General features: G+C 38.0%; 1 protein-coding gene across 1 annotated transcript in view; it reads right to left on the bottom strand.

The window, feature by feature from the left end:
• Positions 1-11,623: 11,623 nt before the first annotated feature.
• Positions 11,624-25,125, bottom strand: part of tnfrsf8 (TNF receptor superfamily member 8) — a 32,286-nt gene continuing 18,784 nt past the window's right edge. The window contains exons 7-10 of the mRNA XM_012967098.3: positions 24,212-24,328; positions 18,857-18,882; positions 16,574-16,775; positions 11,624-11,973 (exon numbers count right to left, since the gene is read on the bottom strand). Of these exons, the coding sequence (XP_012822552.3) occupies positions 11,726-11,973; positions 16,574-16,775; positions 18,857-18,882; positions 24,212-24,328 (593 nt within the window). The 3' untranslated portion in view covers positions 11,624-11,725. The remainder of the gene's footprint in view (positions 11,974-16,573; positions 16,776-18,856; positions 18,883-24,211; positions 24,329-25,125) is intronic.

The raw sequence follows: 25,125 nt of genomic DNA, 5'->3' as shown, positions 1-25,125 counted from the left end.
CTTTCCTTGGGGGGGACTTTTAGTTTACCCAGGAAAACAATATATTATTTCAGGACAAACTAAGCTATCAAAATATGGTAGAATTTTGGTGTAATTCCAATTCTGTAACAAGATATAGGCTTCTAAATGTCTAAAAAAAAAATTTTTTTAAATCCTATTTTTCATAATATAAACACACATACCAGAAACAAATTATTTTATGCACAAAAATACAACTGATTTGAAAAGTCCCATGTCTCCTGAACTTGCCAATACCAAATATAAACTCCCACATTTCCAAAGCACTTCTCTAGAAATCTGCATACTTTAGATTTCAAGGCCAAAACTTCCACTAACAATGGAAAAAACAGATTCTGGGAAATCCAGAATAGGCACAACTGTCTGTCTACTCAAAACTAACAAGTCACAATGCTTTCCTAAATTAATAGGTTTTCATCAAAATTTGAAATTTTAAAAAAATTTCTTCAAAGCTTCTAGTCTGTAGTAACTTATCTCCTACAGGTCATAAAGTAACCAAATAAAACACCCTAAATATGAACGCCAGGGGTCCACTGAACAGTTTGATGTGTAGGTTTCCCTAAGTATGTGGCATGTAGGGGCCCCAATGTGAACATACCCCCATATGATCTGTCATTTAAGCTTCTGCAAAATCAACACATTTACATCATTATATGTGGGATAAAGTTAGTAAAAAGTACACTCACCCCAGAAAGTCATATATTTTTGGAAAGTACACATTCCCCTGAATCTAAAATTGGGTACCCATGTCTTTCTACTCCAAAGTACCAAGCCGCAAAGCATTTCTAAAGTTGGCAATTTTGATGACATTTCCAAAAATCCTCTCAAAGCTTCCACTTTGCAGCATCTTATCTCCCACATAGCATTAGGTACCAAGATAAAACACCCTGAATTTGAATGCCCAATATGTATAGGTTTACCTAAATATGTGGCATGTAGGGGCCCCAATGGGAACATACCCCCATATGATGTGTCATTTCAAAAAATCAACACATTTACATCCTTTATGTGGGATAATGCTACAAAAAAGTATGCTCACCCCAGAAAGCCATATAATTTTGGAAAGTACACTTTCCCCCGAATCTAAAATGCGTACCCATGTCTTTCTACTCCAAAGTACCAAGCCGCAAAGCTTTCCTAAGTTTGCCGATTTTTATGTTATTTCAGAAAATCGCCTAAAAATGTTGCAGTTTGCCGCATTTATCTCACACAATTTCTTGTGTACAAAGGTAAATCACCCCAAATAGGAACACCAGAGGTCTACTGAACAGTTTGATGCCCAATATGCATAGATATACCAAAGTCTGTGGTATGTACTGACCCCAAAATGAAAATAGCGCATGCCGCTTCTGCAGAGAGAATCTTTATCTGCCAAAAGACGTACGGCGTACGTCATTGGCAGATAAAGCCTTTTCCTGAAACGACGTACGTGTTGTGTGCTTCTTATCACAAATTAAAGGTACAGTGTATTTCTCTGTCCGTGCCTCTGGTTATGGGGTTTGCCAGTGTTCCTAGCACAAGAGCTGTATCTCAGGGCCCTGTTTGAGGCATACATTATATCTGCTATAATATAGTCCACAGTCATCTGAAGAATGTTTAGGTATGTACATCCATACCCTAAGGAAGTATATACAGTACATTCATAATGAATGCTAACCAATGTTAACTAAGACATGTTAAAGTGTTATACCAAAAAAATCCTACCAAACTAGCATATAGATGTGTGTATGTACATATGCGTGGGGATGTATATACAGTGTGTGTATATATAGATATATATATATTGTACAGGACTCCAGGGATGGGTCCTGGATGACAGGTGTATTTCCCCGTTATTCAGGTACTCAGGACTGCTTTTATTTTCTGATTACTGTTACTCTTCTTTTCATTGTGTACTGCAGCTCCGTCTGTGTGTGTTGGAGACAGGTGTGCTGCTTATAGTAGTGCACTAAGCACCAACCACACATTCACATCATTTTTTTTAATTTGTGTTTTTTTACTTTGCTACTGTAATTTATAGAGCCCAGTGCTATTAGTCAAGCTGTGTTGGGGACTGGTGTGCTGCTCCTAGTAGTTCACCCCCAGCACCAACCAGAGATCATTTTTTTTTATTAATTTTTTTTTTTTATTGAACTTACTGTTCTTTAATGTGTCCAGTGCTTTTTGCTGTTGTTCATAGTAGTGCACCAAACACGTTACACATAGTAGTGACATTGCATTGCAATAAAATCACCTGAGCGATGTTTTTCCACCAGCAATAATATATTCCGTATCCACTACTGCGGCGTTTTGTCTTTGCGTGTGAACCGGCTGTAACCTTTACACAACTTGATTGGCATGTAGACGCCGGATGTTTTAAAGCAAGTTTATTATACAAGTTTAGAAATGTAGTGTGATTTCTGCCCACAAAACGCAACGCTGTGTCAACAATGTATTTTTCAGAGTAATTTTTGCCCTTAATCCCCCTCCTGCATGCCACTGTCCAGGTCGTGGCACCCTTTAAAAAACTTTAAAATCAGTTTTCTGGCCAGAAATGGCTTTTCTAGTTTTTAAAGTTCGCCTTCTCATTGAAGTCTATGGGGTTCGCAAAGTTCGCAAAAGTTCTCACTTTTTGGCGGAAGTTCGCGAACGGGTTCGCGAACTTTTTTTGTGAGGTTCGCTACATCTCTACTCTTCTGTTGGAGGATCAAAAAGCTGGCTACTCTAGGTGAGCTGAAACCCTTAGTGGGAAAACAAATTAATTTACTGTGTTGTTGTTACTTTGTTCTGAAGAAAGACTGTGTTGAAATTGTTGTTATTTCTGCTGAAGGTAAAGCTCATTTGAGTGTTACATTTATTCAACTGCTTTTGTGTGGCCTTAGTGCATGGGTGATCCCTTATCCCCTGAACTTTACAACTGGTGCTCAGATGCGGGCATATGCACTACAGAAAAGGCCAAATAGGAAAAGCCACTTAATTACCTGTGACCTTTGAAAAACTATAACTCTCTGTTGCTATGGAGGAGTTGGTGCAGCTGTTGACAATAGCCACAATCCAAACTTCAGGTGCTCAGTTAAAGCTACTGAATGAGGCAGTGTAACAGCTAACTCATGGGAGGGAGCAAGCAGCCATCAGCAGTCAGGAGTGGCCCCAGGATAAATGGGGAAAAAACAATATCAATATTTTCTGCAGTATCTACTGTAAATGCCTTGGAGCCACTGGGGGAGGGGCAGGAGGAGGAGACTCTGAGACAACTGACACCGGCTCTTCCCACTGCTACAGAGACACGTTGGAAACTTGTATATTAAGACAACACTCTGTTGAAAGAAAAATCTTTGGAATTAAAACTTGTACATGGGACAGCACCTAAGGGATAAATATGCACCAAATTACAAAAACGTAGGTACAAATGAAAGAGTCTGAACCAATACAGGTTACAGGTAAAAATGACACTTTCACTGCACCCTTACCAGAAGGGGATCATGTGGAACTGTCAGAACAAAATGTTTTGAATCATGAAATGTCAAAAAGTGTGCCTAATGAATAGGTTGTGTCTGAGGAATCAAGCAAGGAGACTGAGCTAACCTCTAAGGGGGGAATTTTCCCCATTACAGGTTATGGTTGGAGAGGATGATGAGGAAACATCCTCCCATCCTGTGCTTCCAGACCTAGATGTCTCTAGGGGAGCATTTGGCACTGCCCAGATGCGAAATCCCACTTTGGTACATGCCAGAGAACAAGTAGTGGTGGTAAATGGGGTCCCACGCGAACCTGAGCTTGATAAGCAATTTCCTCATTTTGCAGTTAATGGCGACCTCCTGTATCGAGTCACCAAGACCCGCAATGAGATTGTTGAGCAATTACTAGTTCCCCAGCCATATAGAAGGATGGTGCTGGATTTAGCAAATAATGATGCACTAGGGGGCATTTGGGAGCAGAGATAACAGAGGCACGTATAGTTGATCTGTTCTTCTGGCCTGGATTAAAGGCAGAAGTAAAAAGTTATTGTGCTTCCTGCCCCACATGCCCCAGTTAACTGCCCCTGTTTCACACTTTCGAAGTCCTTTGGTACCACTCCCAATAATTAAAGTGCCGTTTGACCAGATTGCTATGGACTTGGTAGGTCCCTTGGTGAAGTCAGCCCGGGGACACCAATACATTTTGGTTATACTTTATTATGCTACAAGATATCCTGATCTCTTTAAGGAATACCTCATCCAAACGTATTGAGAAGTTAGGACCAGCCAGGTTTATCACCACCCTTGATCTTACTAAAGTGTATTGGCAAATACCTTTAACCCGGGAGGCTAGCGAGAAAACCGCCTTTTCCACCCCAGGAGGGCATTTTCAGTATAAAAGGATGCCTTTTGGGCTTCAGAATGCCCCGGCAACCTTTCAACGGGCAATGGACAAATTATTGCGCCCCCACTTTAAGTTCACATCAGTTTACTTAGATGACATTGTAATTTTTAGTACTGATTGGGAATTCCACCTGCCAAAAGTCCAAGCAGTACTAGAGTCCTTAAAAAAGGTGCGTTCACTGTAAATCCAGAAAAATGTGCCATAGCAATGGAGGAAGCCTGATACTTGGGGTACATTGTAGGAAGGGGAATGGTAAAACCCCAATTAAACAAAGTGGAGGCAATTCTGAATTTGCCTCGACCACTAACTAAGAGACAGGTAAGGGCCTTCTTGGGCATAGTGGGCTATTACAGACGGTTTATGACCAATTTTTCTACCCTGGCTGCTCCTTTGACAGACTTGACTCAGGGCTGTAAGTCTGTTATGATTAACTGGAATGACAATGCATAACAGGCCTTTAAAGAACTTAAGTCTGCATTATGCCAACGCCCCATATTGGTAGCCCCCGATTTTAGTCGAGAGTTTGTAGTGCAGACAGACGCATCCAGTGTTGGTCTTGGGGCTGTGCTGTCACAGAATATCAATGGGGAAGAACACCCGATAGCCTTCCTCAGTAGGAAGTTGAACCCCAGGAAACTACACCAAAATGCAGATGCACTGTCCCCGGTACATTGTTTAGGAACCTGTGGTGCCTCCACCTCCTCCGGGTTGAAGCAGAGGGGGGGATATGTACAGGACTCCAGGGATGGGTCCTGGATGACAGGTATATTTCCCCTTTATTCAGGTACCTTTAAGGTGCACAGCAGTGCTAATTACTGCAGCAGTTCAGGAAATAAGAGAGCCCTGGGAGTTCAGTATGGGGGTTGGTGTGTGTATGTGAGGACTGACTGCACTGGAAAAGAGTGTGAAAACCTCTCTCCTGTTGGAGGATCAAAAAGCTGGCTACTCTAGGTGAGCTGAAACCCTGAGTGGGAAAACAAATTAATTTACTTTGTTGTTATACCTGAAGCTGCTGTTACTTTGTCCTAAAGAAAGACTGTGTTTAAGTTGTTGTTATTCCTGCTGAAGATAAAGCTTATTTGAGTGTGATCCAGAAATAAATGGACATTTATTCAACTGCTGTGGTGTGGCCTTAGTGCATGGGTGATCCCTTATCCCCTGAACTTTACAATATATATGGAATTTATGCTTTTACATCTACCTGAAACACCATATTGTTATGTTATGCGTTTACTCTATTTATTGTTGGCTGAGATAACTCTACATTTGGGTGTGTCCTTAGTTGTGTGGGTTATCCTTAGTGCCCCATGCCTCCTAGGGTATAGTTCCCCTTTTTTAGGTTAAGCCATTCTTGCTGGAGAGAGCAGAGTCTCATAGAGCTCTATTTTTACCAATAGGCACGTGTCATGTAGATTTTTTTTTTTGTCATGCTGAGGTCTTATGGTTTGGGGTACTGTAGAGAATATCTATACAGATGTCTGGTCACTGGAGGTTTTAGGAATTGTCCTAGACAAGACCTAGTTGTGGGCCTAGTATGGTAGGATTGTTGGTGCATCAGTATTTTTTTAAGTTGCGGTTTCAGGTAATTGAGTCCGTCAACCAGTACAGTATCAGACATTGGGAATGTTATCATATGGCCTGTGTTCTGATACTACAGATGCATAGCTGTAGATATCCATTGCTAGTTAATTAGTCTGACCCATATAAGTACTTCTGGCAGTGCGATTTGCCAGGTTATGAAAGTATGGATGGTACAGACTGAAAGCTGCTTATTTACAACACAGGGCTTGTTGTGTGTGTGCATACCAGATAGGTAACTGGATTAGACTTCAGATGATGGAAGCATCTGGTGAGTGGGGACTCTTGCCCACTCCAGAGCCCTCCTGAGCCACTAGCAGTAGTGGAATCTGCTTCTTGCAGCTACATTCCTGTGTGTTGTACTTTATTATTGCCTCTGGCTATAATGTCTTTAACCTTAGTAACTTGCAGTATCGTAGTCTTCACCTTGGTTAAAGAAAAAGTAACACTAAAAATTTTTAATCAAAAAAATCTATTTTACCCTGCTCCAATTATTGCCCTATCCTTCCCAGCATTTATTATTTTAAATGCTTTATTAGAAAATACCTTGTAAAAATGTTGCATCCGGTCATTTCAAATATGGCGATGCAGAATCCACAATGCGACAATTGATTGATCAATCCCGGCCTTCCTTCTGTATAGGAAGGAGTCGGGCTAGGATGAGATGTTGATGTATGTTGCATGTTACATGTAAGTTGTTTTGTTCCATGTATAAGTTGTTTTTGTTCCTCTCCTAACGCGTTTCGCACAAAGTGCTTCATCACCTCCTCTGATGAAGCACTTTGTGCGAAACGCGTTAGGAGAGGCACTGGGATGTACTGGGATGCCACTGTTTGGTATAGTATATATCTGAATTTGTTTTGTATTATGCTTTGAAAAAATCTTTGAGCCATTAAAATGTGGTTTTATTTTCACTGAATTCTTTGCTGTTATATGTATATTAGTTCAGGGCCTATCAGTGAAATATAAAATGTGATTTCCTTTCCTAATTTTTATTGTTGTAAGATGTTACTAAAGCTTGCATACTTACTCACTTGCACAGTTACACACTTGGACACTTACACACACGGTATTACACACTTGCACATACAGACTGTCACGCTTGCACTTGCACGCTTACACTTTCACTCACACACTTAGGGGCTGATTTACTAACCCACGAATCCGACCCGAATTGGAAAAGTTCCGACTTGAAAACGAATATTTTGCGACTTTTTCGTATGTTTTGCGATTTTTTCGGATTCTGTACGAATTTTTCGTTACCAATACGATTTTTGCGTAAAAACGCGAGTTTTTCGTATCCATTACGAAAGTTGCGTAAAAAGTTGCGCATTTTTCGTAGCGTTAAAACTTACGCGAAAAGTTGCGCATTTTTCGTAGCGTTAAAACTTAACGCTACGAAAAATGCGCAACTTTTCGCGTAAGTTTTAACGCTACGAAAAATGCGCAACTTTTTACGCAACTTTCGTAATGGATAGGAAAACTCGCGTTTTTACGCAAAAATCGTATTGGTAACGAAAAATTCGTAAAGAATCCGAAAAAATCGCAAAACATACGAAAAAATCGCAAAATACCGATCATTACGAAAAAAACGCAATCGGACTCCATTCGACCCGTTCGTGGGTAAGTAAATCAGCCCCTTACACTTTCACACTTACACACTTGCACTTGTTCACTTGTACACTTACACTTGCCAAGCTGACCAGGTGCATTTACCCTGCCCAGTCTCCCAAAGAGGTGGGATAAACCAGTGTGCATCCTCTTTTCTTGTTCTCAAAACCTAAACCTATACTAGCCATGCTTTTACAGTTTTACAGCCAAATAGGGGTTACACCACAAACAGCTTTTATAGGTTACTAGCATTGTGACATGACTGCTAATGTTTACTTTGGAAACACAAACAGCTTTTATTGGCTTTTTGTCCATAGTCATTGGCCTTTGGGTTTGGCTTTCAGTATATGGTAAAGTATATAAAGCTAGACGAGAGTAAAAATTATTGTGATCTGTACTTTTATGACACATTTCTGTTAACATTCCAACCTTGTCAGTGTGAATATAATGTCTGAAAAAACACAATATATTTTGGAATATTTCATATGAAAATTGGAGGAGCTTGGGATTTATTCATTTCTTTAACCATACTTTGGAATTATGCTTTCCCTTGTCATATAACTGGTATATCATCCACAAAGCATAAATCATTGAGAATATATGTGGCATACTCCTCTTAAAAATATTTTTCTCCAACCTATGAACAAATATATGTAGGGGCAACATCTACCACCATTTTTTTTTTTTTTTTTTTTTCAAAGTTGCAAAGGACCAGGTTTATCTCAAACAGTAAGCCAAGATATGGGACTGTTAATTTCTAATGGCTGTTCCTTCTTCAACATATTTCATTCCTTTTGTGGATGTGTATAAACTTGGCATGTCTGTACTGGTGAAATACAAGTTTGAGCTCATGCAACTGTCACACCAGATCAGGTGTATCTCTCATGCATGCTGGGATATCCCTCACAATTGGCTGTAAAAATAAATCACAAACTTGGACAATAGTTCCAAACTGACCTGTTGACTGAAATAATTGTGTAACAAGGTAGATGCTATATCGATTGAGATGTTGGGGAGTAAATAAGTTACAGGCGTATGTGGACTGTCAACAGTCAGAAATTCCTTTACCTGTGCAATTTAGGTGGACTTCATTCACCAATTCATTAATACATCTTTTAATTTTAAATGCTGGATCACATTTAATCAGTTCATAGTGTTCCTTTACACCTAATTGTTGCTGTACTACAGTTAGGATATGTGATGCTAAATAAATATACTTTGCAGCATGTTCCGCATTTGTCCTTATCTTTTTCTTTAAGCTTCTTATCCAAAGAGCCACATTGGAGGATGCTTTCTTCATAACCCATCTTCATCCACTATCTCTTGCACATCCTTACTGGGGTACAGCACTATAGATTTTGACCGAATGCTTTGGCACACTGAAGCTATACAGCAGAATACCAGAGAAAGTTCACTGGTATGTGAGGCTAAGCCTATGGGGTCTATTTACTAAAGGTTAATATGTAATAATAGTATACAGAGTAATAACACTGCGCTAGGAGTAAACAAATAAAAAGCAAATAAAAGTCAGCTGCACCACAAATCGTGGATCCAATAGTAATGTAAATATGTAATAATGTATGTATTATCATGTCAACTGGGAGGTAATATCCAATATCTCAAGTTATCAGTGCAGTACCACCCAAGTTAGTTTTATTATTATTTTTATTAGGTATTACCTCTGCTAAGATAATCAAACATTTTCGCTTCCTCGACCACAACATTCTAACACACAGTTGTCATTGTATGTCTCTCAAGAACCCTGGTACTATGGCTTGCAGACGTTCTGGCGGTAAGAAAATTTCAATATGCGCAGCCACCTCTTTTAGGTCCTCAACGCAGTCCATTTTTTTGTCATATTCTCAGCCCTAGCAGTGAGTAAAAAGCATGTCACAAATCCTTCTTTTAGGTAGAAGGATACAGTCCCCACTATACATCAGGATTTTTACAGCATATTCTGTCAACCATACATAGTGCAGTGTATTCAGCACTCTGTTAGGACTAGACATAGTTAGAGATTGTTACCAGGTTACTTCAAAGGTTTAGGTAAGTGGAAACCTATGGAATCAGCAGAAAAACACCTCGGGAGAAACTTGTGCACTGTATGCTGGACAAGAGAGAAAGAAGTAGGTGGAAAGTTTGATAAGGAGATGAGGCCCCTTAATGACTAACGGCACTCTGCCAGTGCATTTTTCACATGACAGTGGCACTGGAGGCTTCTGAAGAGGGAACGCTGATAAGTGATTAAGGTGGTGTAAGAATCCTTGGGAAAAGTGATCATTTTTGTTACTGATTTGTACTGAAAGTCTAGTCTCAACCCTGTGAGAAGCTGCTAAACATCTGTGCCTTGCATTACTTTGTCAGATGTCTACTTTAAACCTTGATTCAAAGTTATTCTTATAATCATTTTCACCCCAAGAATTCAGATATCATCTAGCAAACTCCATTCTGTGTGGCAACAGTTTGTCAGAATAACTTTTGCACAGCCATAGCAGCAGAGGAATGGCTGTGCAAAAGTTATTCTGACAAACTGTATAGAGAAATCCCAGCTAATTAATGCTAGCAGCCTATAAAAGCTGTTTGTAGCCTCAAGCGCACAAAGTAAACATATAGGGGCACATTTACTTACTCACGAACTGGCCGAATGCGTCTGATTGTGTTTTTTTCGTAATGATCGGTATTTGGCGATTTTTCGGAAAATTGTCGCGACTTTTTCGTTGCCATTCCGAATGTTGCGCAAAATCTGGCGATTTTTTCGTAGCGTTACTACTTGTGCGAAAAGTCACGACTTTTTCATAGCCTTCGCGCCGAGTACAAAAGATTCGGATTCATTCAAGCTTCAATATGGTGACTTTTCTTGGGCCAGGTTGGAGCTGCAGGGTGCCATTGAGTCCTATGGGAGGCTTCCAAAATCATGCTAAGTCTGAAAGTTTCGCCCGCCGCTTACGAACGCTCAATACAAAAAAGTCGCACAAATCGTATTGGTAATGAAAAAGTCGCGACAATTTCCGAAAAGGCGTAAAGGCGCCGAAAAAAATCGCAAAAAATACGAAAAAGTCGCAAAATTTTCATTTTCCAATCGGAATTTTTCCAATTCGGATCCGTGGGTTAGTAAATGTGCCCCTTAGTGTTGCATGTATGTTGCGTGTTACATGTATGTTGCACGATACATGTATGTTGCGCGTTACACGTATGTTGCATGTTACATACATTTAACATGTAAGTTGTGTGTTACATGTAAGTTGTGAGTTAGACACTTCACATGCATGTTACATGTAAGTTGTATGATACATACATGTCAAATGTAAATTGCTCCTGAAGGGTCAGTAGTCAGGACACATAAAAATGTATAATCTTTCACAATATTTAAACTTTGCCTATAGATCTGCAGTAAAAAAAAGAAAGTGCGCTTGTCAGAGTAGCTGTAATTATATTTACACTTCAGTTTTGTACAGACCAAGCTACAATAAATCAAATCAAAACTGTACAAAACAAATCAAAACAGTACAAAATGTTTTTAAAATATTCTAAAACTTTTCCCTTCTATCAAAATGACCACTTCTTTATATTCCTCAGGAAGAAACATAGAACCTGTGTTATTTCAGGAGACCAAAGGGATTCTCGGAACAAATTCCTTAAGGCTCCTAAAAAAATCCCATTTACATGGATGGGTTTATCCTATAGGCTAAAGCTCACCCACTGGGTTTTTATTTCTAACACCTGTCACTGTCCAAGTTATAATACATAGTTTTCAGTTTGATGGATCTGAGCACAATGCTTATTACAACACAGAATTTGCCAGGATCCTACATGCACTCCATATACTCTGAATTTAAATAAGACATGATCTATTTTGGGACTTTACCAGCCTATATCCTTCAGCAGTAGCAAGTTGTTATTTGACCCAGGAGCAGATTAGTAATTTTCTCCAGATAACTGTACATCTATCCATTCTAATATTGACCTGGTAGGGCACCAAACATTGTACTAATGATTTCATCATCTTTAAAACTCATTCAGTATGATATGTTTTTCACAAACAGAAGGTACAGGTCTATACATGGTATACAAAATCTGTAAAAAAACAATTTCATGTTTTTATGTAGAAAGCGTTATGGTTTTCAACCCAGCCCAGTCAACTGAGGTTAGTCTTCTGATTGGCACAATATTTTTCCCCTTAATTAACAGTACTCTTAACACTTATATTGACAGTATCCTCTTCAGTGTCAATAAATGCTTTTCCTTCCTCTTCAATAGAAAGCATAAGTTCATTTGGTGAAACTTTGCTGGATTCCTGCTCAGGGTAATGTGAAGCCAATATTGTATTATCTTGATAGTTTGCTGACTGACTTTCGCTATCAGTTGATACAGATATTTGTCTGGACCCCACAACAACTGTTTCTGCTTTCATTATGTAGATTTTTTCTGCAAAAAAGGCAAGACCAAACATTTTCATAAACTGTTTCTGCATAACCATTAATTCTAAATCATTATATTAATAATATTTTATTTGTACAAATATTAAACATTTTCATAAACTGTTTGTTTAACTATTAATGATAAATGATTGTATGAATATTATTATCCCTTGTACAAATATTAATGCTGTTTGTACAAGGACAGTTAAGGATCATTTACAGAGGCTGGTTGTCAATGGTGCATATTCTCACTGAAGGTTTTTAGTGAGGTGCCACAGGGTTCTCTATTGGGTTCATTTATTATATTGGGTTGAATACTGTTTTTTGACTTTTCTTCTTATTCTTAGCGCCCCCCATTTTCTAAATACTACTCCTCCTACAGTTTTAGGGGTAAAACACTCAAACTCTCCACACTTCTTCGCCATGTAACAGAGCAGGTTGCTTGTGCTTTTCTTAGCGATCCCCGCCCCCGTCTTTTTGTGGCGCTGCTCCAAACACCCCAACTTGAATAACAATCTTGAATAACAATTATGGGGTCACCCAAAATGAAATAGTGATATTTGTTGGATGACCCAAAATGGGAGGGGCCAACAACAACCAATCAAATTTCACCCATTGACTTTAATGGGGAAATTGAAACTGCTATCAATCTTACAGCTTTGAGGCTACACTCCCCAAACTTGAATCACATAGTCATAGGGGCTGATTTACTAACCCACGAATCCGACCCGAATTGGAAAAGTTCCGACTTGAAAATGAATATTTTGCGACTTTTTCGTATGTTTTGCGATTTTTTCGGATTCTGTACGAATTTTTCGGATCCAATACGATTTTTGCGTAAAAACGCGAGTTTTTCGTATCCATTACGAAAGTTGCGTAAAAAGTTGCGCATTTTGCGTAGCGTTAAAACTTACGCGAAAAGTTGCGCAACTTTTCGCGTAAGTTTTAACGCTACGCAAAATGCGCAACTTTTTACGCAACTTTCGTAATGGATAGGAAAACTCGCGTTTTTACGCAAAAATCGTATTGAATCCGAAAAATTCGTAAATAATCCGAAAAAATCGCAAAACATACGAAAAAATCACAAAGTACCGATCATTACGAAAAAAACGCAATCGGACTCCATTCGACCCGTTCGTGGGTAAGTAAATCAGCCCCCTAGGGTCAGCCTGAATGAAAATATGATGATTGTTGGATGCCCAAAAGTGGGTGGAGCTGTGAACAGCCAATCAGATTTTACCTATTGACTTGGTGTAAATTCAACCTGATGCCTAACAATATTAACACAGGGTCCCCAAACTTTTCACAGTTGGTCACTAGGGGACTGCAGTTTAAGTTTTGAAAAGTGGGCAGAGCCACCAACAGCCAATCAGATTTCACCTATTGAATTTTATTGGTTTGATGCCAGAGTTCCCAAACTTTGCACACTGTCAGTCACTGGGTGACTATGTACTTAAAGGAACAGTAACACCAAAAAATGAAAGTGTATAAAAGTAACTAAAATATAATGTGCTGCTGGCCTGCATTGGTAAAAGTTGTGTGTTTACTTCAGAAAGTCTACTATAATTTATATAAATAAGCTGCTGTGTAGTATGGGGGCAGCCATTCAAAGGAGAAAAGGCACAGGCACATAGCAGATAACTGATAAAACACTATTGTATTCTACAGAACTTGTCTGTTATCTGTTATGTAACCTGTGCCTTTTCTCCTTTTTTTCCAGCTTGAATGGCTGCCCCCATGGCTACACAACAGCTTATTATATAAATTACAGTAGTGTTACTGTAGCAAACACTCCAGTTTTTCCAGTGCAGGGCAACAGTGCATTATATTTTTATTACTTTAAAGCTCTTTTATTTTTTGGCGTTACTGTTCCTTTAAGGTTAGAAAAAGTGGGTGGGGCCACCAAAAGCCAATCACATTTCTTTCATTGTTTTTAGAGGGGAAATTTTAACTGCTGCCATTCTCGCATGTTTAATGTCAGGGTCCCCAAACTTTGCCCAGTTTGTCAGTGAGTGACTACATTCCAAGTTTAAAAGAATGGGCAGGGCCAACAACAGCCAATCAGATTTTCCCCAAACTTTGCAGAGCTAGTCAACAGGTAACTGCTGTTTAGAGTTAGAAAAAATGTGGGTGGAGCCACCAACAGCCAATCAGATTTTAACTATTCATTTTCAATGGGGAAATTCAACCTGTTGCCATTCTCACAGTATTAACACCAGGGTCCCTAGGGGACTAAATTTTAAGGTTTTAAAAAGTGGGTGGAGCCACCAACAGCCAGTCAGACTTAACCTATTGAATTTTTTTTATTTAAATTTAAAATGCTGCCTTTCTCACATTATTTATGTCAGGGTTCTCAAACTTTGCACAATCAGTCACTGGCTGACCACGTATTCAGGGTTAGAAAAAGTGGGTGGACCCACCAACAGCCAATCCATTTCAACCCATTAAATTTCATTGGTTTATTTATACATTTATTGTTTCAATTTAAACTGCTGCCGTTCTTTAACTATTAATCCTAGAGTCACTGGGAAACTGCAGTTCCAGGTTAGAAAATGTGAGCCACCAACCATCAATCAGATGTCACTCATTGACTTTCAGTGGGGAAATTTAAATTGCTGCCATTCAGACACTATTAAAACCAGGCTTACCAAACTTTGCATGGTGGTTTTTACTATATAACTGTGGTGCAAGGTTAGAAAAAATGGGCCAAGCTAACAACAGATCAGATTTCATGCAATGTACAGTAACTGTTTGCTGCTGCTGCTGCTGCTGCTGATGATGCAAAAGTATGAGAGCCAACTAATTACATTCAGCATGTGTCATTCGTGCAGGGGGATCAGGACAAAGTGGCTGGGTGGCTAAGAAGCAGAGGTGATTTACAGTTGACTAATATAAGATTAAGTTTTTAGGATTTAAAAATATGGAAGCCACTGAATGGGACTCAACTGCCACAAGCAATGCCATTCAGCAACAGGAAGGGCCAGCAAGATATTATACTGTATTAAAAGGGGTATCAATTCATAGGAGGAGAGGGTCACTCTTTTCCCTTTACAAAGGCCTGTTAAAGCTTTAGTTCACCTTTAAATTTACTTTTAGTATGATGTAGATTGTGGTTTTTCCAGTTATTAAGCTTTTTGTTCAGAAGCTTTCCAATTCTTTAGTAATTATCTGGTTGCTAGGATCTTATTTAGCAACCTAAAAAGTACCTTAGCACTGGTATTACTTTCAGTCACTGACAGTAAAACATATGAATTTCATAACTGCTGGAAATTGCCCTCTCCTGTATTAATTACGTTTTACCACCAGTCATTTACACTTTCACCAACATTAAGGTATTTTCAGGGGGTTTGTTACCAACCAGAAGCACAGATTTATTAAGGGTGATAAATCTCATCTGCCATTAACCTAAGGGGCAGATTTATCAACAAATAAAATTCAAATTTACAAAACTCAAATTTTTAAAATGTATTAAGTGCAAAAAACTTGAAAATAAAACGTGTAAAAGCTGCCGGGTTAATGTCAATGAACATTTTATAAACAATATTAAAGCTATTTTTCAATTCAAGCTTCCAAGATTAAGGGGGTGATTTATCAACGCTCGATTTCAATTTTTTTCCACAATCTGACACAAAAACTTGAAAAAATTGAATGTAGAACTTCACCATGTATAAACTGGTGAGTTAATGTAGAAGTCAATGTGAGTTGTCCTAAGCAAAATTCAAGATTTTGTTTTTTTAATTCAAGGATTTAAAGTTTTTGATGTACTCAAGTTTATTCCACAATTTTATTCAATCAAGTTTCTTATATTCTGATTTTTTAATAATAAACATTCAGGTTTTTTAAAATTGTGATTTTATTTGAAGAGAAACTCTGAAACCTCCCCTAATTTTGGTAAAAAGGCCCATAATTCAGAATTTGGCAGGCTAATTTTAAATGATGGGTAGAATATGTTTTTACTGTGTACAATTTGTTTTTCAAGTTTTAATGCAATTACATTTTTTAAATTCAAGGTTTTTAATGAATCAGCACACATTCCAAAGTTTTGTTTTTTTCAAATTAGAAAGAACTCAACAATTTTAAAATTCTTGAATAAAAATAAGCACTGTGCCCTACACAGTACCACTGATTGTAACATCTTGTATATAGTAGCACAAAGAGGTGAAGATACTCTAAGTGAGCATTACCTAATACTGCATGGTATTATACTGGCTGATATATTTGATGTACAGGTATGGGATCTGTTATCCAGAAACCTGTTATCCAGAAAGCTCTGAATTACGGAAAGTCTGTCTCCCATAGACTTAAAATTGATTTTCTTTTTTCTCTGTAATAATAAAACAGTAACTTGTATTTGATCCCAACTAAGATATAACTAATCCTTAAGGGGGACAAACAATCCTTTTGGGTTTAATTACTGTTTTATTGATTTTTCAGTAGACAAGTAATGGAGATCCAAATTATGGAAAGACCCCTTATCCGGAATACCCTTGGTACTGAGCATTCTGAAAAATGGGTCCTATACTTACACTACCCAGTAAAAGAGAAGTAAAAAAAAAACCTGTGTCTTGTTGTCACTACTGAGCAAAGTAACAACAAATGAATCTCACCAATTCTGTTATTCATCTGATCACTGCTTTGCATATCAGTTTTTTCTTCCACCAACCACTCCTTCTCCATTGGTACAGATGCTTCTTTTAAACAAGATTTACTTTCCAGAGCTAATGTTTGTACTTTAGATTCATTTTCTTTGCCAAAAAACATAGTTTCCTTGCTCTCTTCAATGTGGTTAAAAAAGGTGGTCATCTTACCCTTGAAGACAAAAACCAACAAAGAAATATAGCTTGAAGACCTTTTGTTCCATTACCATAACATTTTAAAATACACAATCCTGATACATGATTTTTTTTGCCCTAGCAACATTTTTGTCAAGACCCAATTCTAAATAACCCGTTTTCTACAAGAGAATGTATTTTTAAACATTAGTAAGTTGCCAGCTACATATTTGTACCTTCTATACCCACTATTGCATGTGGGATTGACTGTTTGATACATGCTTTTCTGACATTTTCATCTGGTGGTTGTGATTTACATTAAGAGGCCCATTTATTAAAGTTCATTTTTTTCTGCAATTTTTTTTTTTTTAAATCATGATTTTTTGTGCAAAAAAAAACCAAATGTTTTCACCTATTATGTGTCATAATGTGGAAAGGTGTGAAGTGCCTTGTCTTGTACATTCGATCTTTGTTTAAAACACAGCTATAATGCAAACTCAGTAGTGTATAGATGATAAACTACAAGAATTGTGTCTTGAACCTGAACCACAGTGCCAGTAATGGACGTAAATTGTAAATGTCCACTAATACAGGTATGGGACCTGTTATCCAGAATGCGCGGGACCCAGGGTTTTCCAGATAAGGGATCTTTCTGTAATTTGGATCTCCATAACTTAAGCCTGCTAAAAATCATTTAAATATTGAATAAACCCAATAGGCTTTTTTTTTGCCTCCAATTAGGATTAATTATATCTTAGTTGGGATCAAGTACTGTTTTATTATTACAGAGAAAAAGGAAGAATTATTTGCTTATAATGGAGTCTATGGGAGATGGCCTTTCCGTAATTCAGAACTTTCTGGATAACGGGTTTCCGGATAAGGGATCCCATACCGGTATTATAATAATGGTAGAATGATCAAACTACCAATTTATTAGTCACACTATGAACCACTAACTTCTATGATAATAATAACAGTTCTTTAATAATAATCGCAGCTGCCAGGCACCATTCTGCTTAGCTACACACCCAACTTCCTTAGAAATTCTTGTTTTTGTGGAAATCAGTTTGTATATTTTTAATACACGTTACCTAAATAAATGTATAATACAGATAAAGGATCCATTATCCAGAATGCTCAGGACCAAGAGTTTTCTAGAAAAGGGGTCTTTCTGTAATTGGGATCTCCATACCTTAAGTCTACTAAAAAATCAATACAATATTAATTAAACCCAAAAGGATTGTTTTGCCTCCAATAAGAATTAATTATATCTTAGTCTGGATGAAATACAAGGTACTGTTTTATTACAGAGAAAAGGGAAATCATTTTTAAAAACCTGAATTATTTGATTAAAATGGAGTCTATAGGAGATAGGCTTTCCATAATTTTGGAGCTTTCTGAATAACGGGTTCCCAGGTAACAGATCCCATACCTGTATATTTAATGCAACACTTTGGGGCTGATTTATCAAAGTCCGAATTTCGGACTTTAAATAGTACAATTCGCAAAAATTGTGTTAATTGCATGAAAATTCGTATTGTGGCTGTACAAAAATATTGTGGTACGATCCAAAAGTTCCGAAATTTTTGTATCTGAACGATCGTAAACAGCGCAAAGAACTTTGATTTTGAACCTTCAGTGAATGTTTTTGGAAACCTCCCATAGGATCCAATTGCACTCTGCAGCTCCAACCTGGCCAAAGGAAATCATGATACTGAAACTTGAATGAATCAGTACGAAAATGTCGCAGAAATTAACAAAAAAAAAATTTGCAGAAAAATACGCACAGAATTTTTTCTATTCGTACTCATTCAGACTTTAATGAATGGGCCCCTTTGTATTCCTTTATAATTAATTATACACAATAACTTTTTTAAACTACACACCCAAAACTGACAATAGGAGTAACAATTTCCCAGTGGTGGTTAGGTAAAGAAACAGAGAGGAAATGTAGGTAGCATCTGAGTCACAATGCTTATGCTCATTCACACACACTGACATACAGTTAAATTTTAGTGAACTTCCTTTGTTAGTGTACTGGTCTATAAATGAAACACAGCTTAAATATTCAAAGTGCGGTTAATGCAAAAAATGCAGCATTCTAATGAAAATACTTACAAAGCAGAAGCTGCATGAGGCAAGTCCTAAAGGGTATAAACAAAGAAAATGAGTGTCATGGTAAAATGTTAATTTTCATATTTATTTATTTACAACTACATTGTAATTTGTTTTTAATACAACAGATACAGATCAAGAGATATATAATTTTTTAGAAATGTTTACATTCTTAAGGTGGCCATGCATCTTACAATAACGATCAACAAATCTCCCCGTGTGCCATCACCCTCAAGCCTCTGAAAATATGCAACACCTCCAGGTGTAGTGGCAGGATGAATAATAAATAAAGTGAAATCTGACAATATAATGAAGGATTTCATAAACCTTTATTTGTAAGCTTTGAATTTAATAAATGGAAATATAGGAAAACATAAAATAAACCTCCTCTTGCTTAGGTTTTCCAAGATTCTGTTTAATTTTTACTTGTAGATATAGTCTAGTCTAATTACATAGTGACCCCTTAGGCCAGGGATCCCCCAATCTTTTATAACCGTGAACCACATTCAAATGGAAAAATTGTTGAGGAGCAACACAAGCATAGAAACATTTAATGGGGGTGCAAATATGAGTTATCAGCAGGCTGAGAATCCACCCTGTGTGGGACTTTTACCAAGTCTATGAGAAATTAAGATGTCTTATCTACCACTATCAACTATCCTCTGTAAAATAAAGTGTAAACAGAATATCCCTCCATATGCAATGTCAGCTCTTCTTCCACTCCACATCTGCAGAAAATCTCACTTATACATCTGTTTATGCTCTTCACAAAATGTGTTTCCTCTGTGATATAAATGGGCTTATTTATCAGTTTTCAAGTTTGAGAGTTTTTTTTCTACAGGTACTTCGGATAAACTCACAATGTAAACAAAATCCTACTCTGAAAATCTAGATGGAATAAAATCATGTAACTACCTCAAATTTGTTAGTTTAGAAGCTAAAAAAAAAATTGAAACTCTCAGTTTGAAAAAATGGTTTGACTTTTGCCAAGGACAACTCCCATTGACTTCTATAGAAACTTGCAGGCTATTAGATGTTGAAGTTTTACATTCGTGTTTTCAAGTTTTTTTTGCACTTAAGAAATATTGATCATTTGAATTTGAGTGATTTTGAATTCAATTTTTTTCCATATATTGCAAGGTTCCATTCATAAAATCCAAAGTTCCACTCTGTGAAAGCATGTCTTTCATGATTTTCTGCCACTATCACCCATCACGACCCAGCTCTTGTAAGGCAAATATACAAAGTGAAGCCAATTATATTTCTTAAAGGGAGACTGTCATGATTTTTTTTGGTGTACTATTTATTTCTAACTTACACTGTTTATATAGCAAAAAAATCACTACCATTTAAAATGTTATTCTAGAACCAACAAATGTATTTTATTAGTTGTAATATTGGTGTGTAGGCAGCCATCTCAGTGCCATTGTGCCTGAGTCTAAGCTTTCAGAAGGAGCCAGCGCTACACATTAGAACTGGTTTCAGAAAACCTGTTTTATCTGAGTGCTATTCTGATATCTACTGGGAGCTGCTATCTTACTACTTTCCATTGATCTGCTGATCAGCTGCTGGGAGGGGGGTGATATAACTTCAACTTGCAGCTCAGCAGTAAAGTGTGACTGAAGTTTATCAGAGCACAGGTCACATGGCTGTGGCACACTGGGAAACTGACATGTCTAGCCCCATGTGAAATTTCAAAATTAAATATAAAAAAATCTGTTTGCACTTTTGAAAAACAGATTTCAATGCAGGATTCTGCTGGAAAAGCTATATTTACTGATGTGTTTTGAAAAAATCATGTTTTCCCATGACAGTATTCCTTTAATGTAGCTGCATATACCTGTGCAGAAACCTCAAAATGGGCAGTTGTTTTAACAATGTTGTAACACCAAAACTTTTGCAAAATGACATTTGGCCTATTTAGCATATTATCCATAAATGAGCTTTGCACCCATTTTTTGCACTTTGTGCTTTATCCCATTTTTTTTAGAAGTTCCCTACATTAAAAAAAATTAATGTTGTTTTCTTGGACCCCAATTACTTATACAGTCCTGGCATAGAATTACATAATCCTTCTAAACTAAAAAGGTATTATTTATGATAACTCAAAGCAAATTCATCATATCAGACTGCATACTCCCTAATATAGTACAGACAGTACACCAATGAAAACAAATGTGCTTAAATAATGCAAGGTACAAATGCTTTCCTCCCAGCATACAGTCTTCTGGTGTTCTTTCCTCTTAGTACCTGCAGGATTGGTGGAAGTCACAGAGACCACGTGGCTATAGATATATATAGGGGTCCCCAAACTGTGAACCACAGTGAAAAAGACTTGGAGAGCAACATAAGCATCATAAAAGTTCATGGCGGTGCCAAATAAGGGCTAAGATTGGCTATTAGGTAGCCTCTATGCACACTATCAGTTACAGGAGGATACATTTGGTAGTAAATCTTGTTTTTATTTAACCAAAACCTGCCACCAAGTCAGGAATTCAAAAATAATTACCTGGTTTGGGGGCACTGAGAGTAACATCCAAGGGGTTGGTGAGCAGCATGTTGCTCATGAGCCACTGGTTGGGGATCACTTCTATAGATCCGAAGAGACTAGAGAAATGCTCTAAGACACTCTAAGAGTTTTTCACCCAGATGAGGAAGCTCTATTTATAGGCTTGTTGTCTCCCAGGGTCAGACTTGCTAGGTTATAGTCCCTGTCCATATGGAATTTTTAAAATCTTAAAAGGAGAAGGAAAGTAATTCTGGCATTTTACTGTCAATAGATTTGCCACATTAGTGCCACCTTGAATGCTATATTTATTCTGCAGGAAAGTTTACCATACCTGAGTAAAGAGCCCTAGAAGCTTTATCTGTTTAAGATTGCAGCTGCCATTTTTGCTTGGTCTTCATAGCTTCCTGCTTGCAGTCTAGCTGTTATAGCTGTGCAGATTCTGGCCCCCGGGAATTAAGGATTTTTCTGAGAGCGGAAGTCAGACACCCAAAGAACAGTTTAACAAAAAAGGGGTAGAGGACTCAGTGCAGCTTTTCTGTGATAACTGTATTTACATAGACCTTTCAAATAAAGCTTACTTAGTTTTTACCTTTCCTTCTTATTTAAAAGGCTCACTGAAGTAATACATTTCTCATTATTAAATAAAAGCTCTGTTTGGGTAAAGTAGCCAAAGAATTTATATGTTGAAAAGGAAAATATATATCAAGCTCACTTTCTATGTGATGCACGAAAGGGGCCTGAAACATGTCGTGTATGGCATAAAAATAAAAGCACTTTTTTTGCAGAAATTTTGCATTTTGTCTCGTGCTCCCCCCTATATATATTTTTTGATTGGACATTGGCTGAGAGTGCGGCTCTATTGCTGGGGGTTTGATGCATGAAGTCTGGAAGGCTGAGTGCAGAGGATTTATCTATTCGTTTCTATGTGATGCATTTGTTTCTGATATCCTTTGATATATTACGCTGTTTGGCAAACCCCTGAAATCACTGATAAAAAAAGTCTGTCCTTGGGTAAAGGTAGATTTTATTTGTAAAAGTATATATAGCTCAGAAAGAAGCAAAAAGATCCAGAAAGAGGGGAATAAAGAAAAAGCCTAGGCGGTTAATAACAATGTTATGGTTCTCAAGCCAAAAAGTAAGAAAACTAGTAACACTAGTAGTATTTCTAACAGTAGCTCTTAGATTAGTGGGCAAATTAAAGCTAGCTGTTCTGAAAAACTGGAAGAACCCAAAACTAAGATCACATTCCTCAAGAATTGTTTTGAAAAAATTCCATTACATATGCTGTAGTTTGCATACCATAAGTATTCATTAATTGAATTTTTGAATTACAATTAAAAAGGGAACTCCACCCATTGAAGGAGAAGTAAAGGTAGAAACTTAGTAAGCTAAGTAATCAGAAAGGACAGAAATACAGCCATGAGCACTTACAGCTCTATCCAAAGAAACACAGCATTACTTGTCTCCTTTTATGTAAACATAATCTTCGCTATCAGACTTTCTCTCCTTTAGGGCTTCTTCAGGTTTGGGTCTCGAGTCTGTGCAGCTCTCTCCTCTTTCCCTCCCTTTTTTTGCTCCCCCTCCCATAAAAATGCATAAGAATTTACTCCACCTTCTATCAGAATGTGCGATTTGAGCTACCAAGGGCCAGAGCTACAGCACGGAAGCTATGGAGACCTATCTTAAATGGCAGCTGCTGTCTAAAACAAACAGATGGAGCTTTTAGGGCTGTTAACTCAAGTATGGTAAAGCAGAATAAATATAGTGTTCTTGCTTGCACTATTGTGACTAATCTATTGGCATTAAAATGCCAAAATGCCTTTCCGTCTCCTTTAGGGCTCTGGCACACGGGGAGATTAGTCGCCCGTGATAAATCTCCCGATTTACATTTTCGCCGGTGGGATGGCATTTCGGGGAGATTAGTCGCCCGTGAACAGGGAGATTTGTCTCAGGCAACTAATCTCCCCGTGTGCCAGAGCCCTTAAAGTGATCTCATCTTCTTGCCATCTTGGCAACCACCTCTCCCCCTTACCCCACACATGCACACTCACACACACCTGCAGTTATATCTTGAAGGGTTTTGGTGAGATGAAGTGCCGGAGAGGACAAGAGAGTGTGGACTAGAGCAGGGGTCCCCAACCTTTTTAGCACCCTGGGCCGGTAGGAGGCAAAAATAATTTTCCACGGACCGGAGGCAAAGGGGAGGAGGGCGGGGCACGTGATACATGCGACGCGCTGGGGGGGGGGGGGATTGCGTTGCGGCCCACTGCCATGCCATTCACGGCCCGGAATTGGTCCGCGGCCCGGCGGTTGGGGACCCCTGGACTAAAGGTAGGCAGAAGTGGTACCACTAGTTCCAGCCCTAGTGCAAACCCTGTATTAGAATGAACTGCACTGGGCTTCTGTGTACTGAAGGTTTTAAATAAACTGAAACTATGAAAGCGTATACACTTCGGAACTTTTTATACCCATGCTGTAATGTCTGATACAGAGAATTTCTTTTAGTCTTGAAAGCAGCACAAAAAAACCCTATATGCATATATCCGGTGTGGTTTCCTCTTTGTGGGTGCTCACAGTAACACTTAGTAGGTGGGATGGAGAGCATTTGTACCTCTGCATTGTATTTGGCTTTTTTTTTTTCCTTTGGTCCTTTTTCTGCATGTCCTGTTTTAGTGAATATGAACCTGACCTATGCTGAGCTAAAGGAAATGAAAACATTCGGTAAGTTTGCTTGCCTTTATTTTGCAGAATTTTTTTTCCTACATATACACAACTCTATAAAACAATCTATAAAGTAACGGACGTTCCACACATTTGTTAAACATCTTCGACACAAAGTCAGCACTTACCATTCTTGTTTAACAAACACTGTTCCCCTTTACATAACACTTGCTTCCAGAGAAATAAGAAGTATATAACCAAGATTGTACTGCATATAATGGCAGCCACCACGTAGACAGGTATCTCTTTGCATGTAAGGTAAAACATGATATGATAAGTATATTAAGTTGCATAGCATTTTTTATTCTAGGCAATATGCTGTAGTTATTGAAAAACATTATTAAAGGTCATTTAGGTGTTCTCTGGATTTGACATTAACATGATACTATTGTTTTGGGGTTGATAACTAAGCCAAGACAAGCTGCCACTTTATGAAGAAGGTAGGATGCATGCACAAAAAACTTGCACAATCTGTCCTTTTTTATGCATTTTTTACCATGCTGGGTAGCAGGACAAGATGGAGTCATTTAGGTGCTTTCCCTTTAGCTCAATACCTGTTCCCAAACTTATGAATCAGTAAGACATGCGAATTAGGGAGTAGCTCTGGACGTAGTGCACAGGAAGATCAAGCACTTATTTAATGTCTGCCGTGAGGCTTTGGATTTTGTATTTTTTTATCTGGCATGAGGTACACTGCACAGCCAGTCCCAGGGCAGAATTCCTGCTTGAATGAGCACTTTTACACACCTTAGAGCTCTTGCATTTCTGCCCAGGGACATCATAAATGACCCCTCAAGTTCACAATACAAAGAAATTCACTACAATTAGGTCACAATACAAAGAAATTCACATACAATTAGGTCTTGGGATCTAACAATTACAGAATTCAACAGCAGTTGGAGGTTGGTGCAAAGATAGGGAATGAACTGACGGGTTCTATCTTTTTAAGAGTTCATTCTATATTGGCCCAGTGCCTACCTACCCCTAGTTCCAGCCCAAGGTCTCTTTCATAGCCTTCTCCCTTTATTTCTATGCCTCATTA

The sequence above is a fragment of the Xenopus tropicalis genome, chromosome 7 (genome assembly GCF_000004195.4).
Source record: "Xenopus tropicalis strain Nigerian chromosome 7, UCB_Xtro_10.0, whole genome shotgun sequence".
Classification (NCBI taxonomy): domain Eukaryota; kingdom Metazoa; phylum Chordata; class Amphibia; order Anura; family Pipidae; genus Xenopus; species Xenopus tropicalis.
This window is presented reverse-complemented; position numbering and strand designations above follow the sequence as displayed.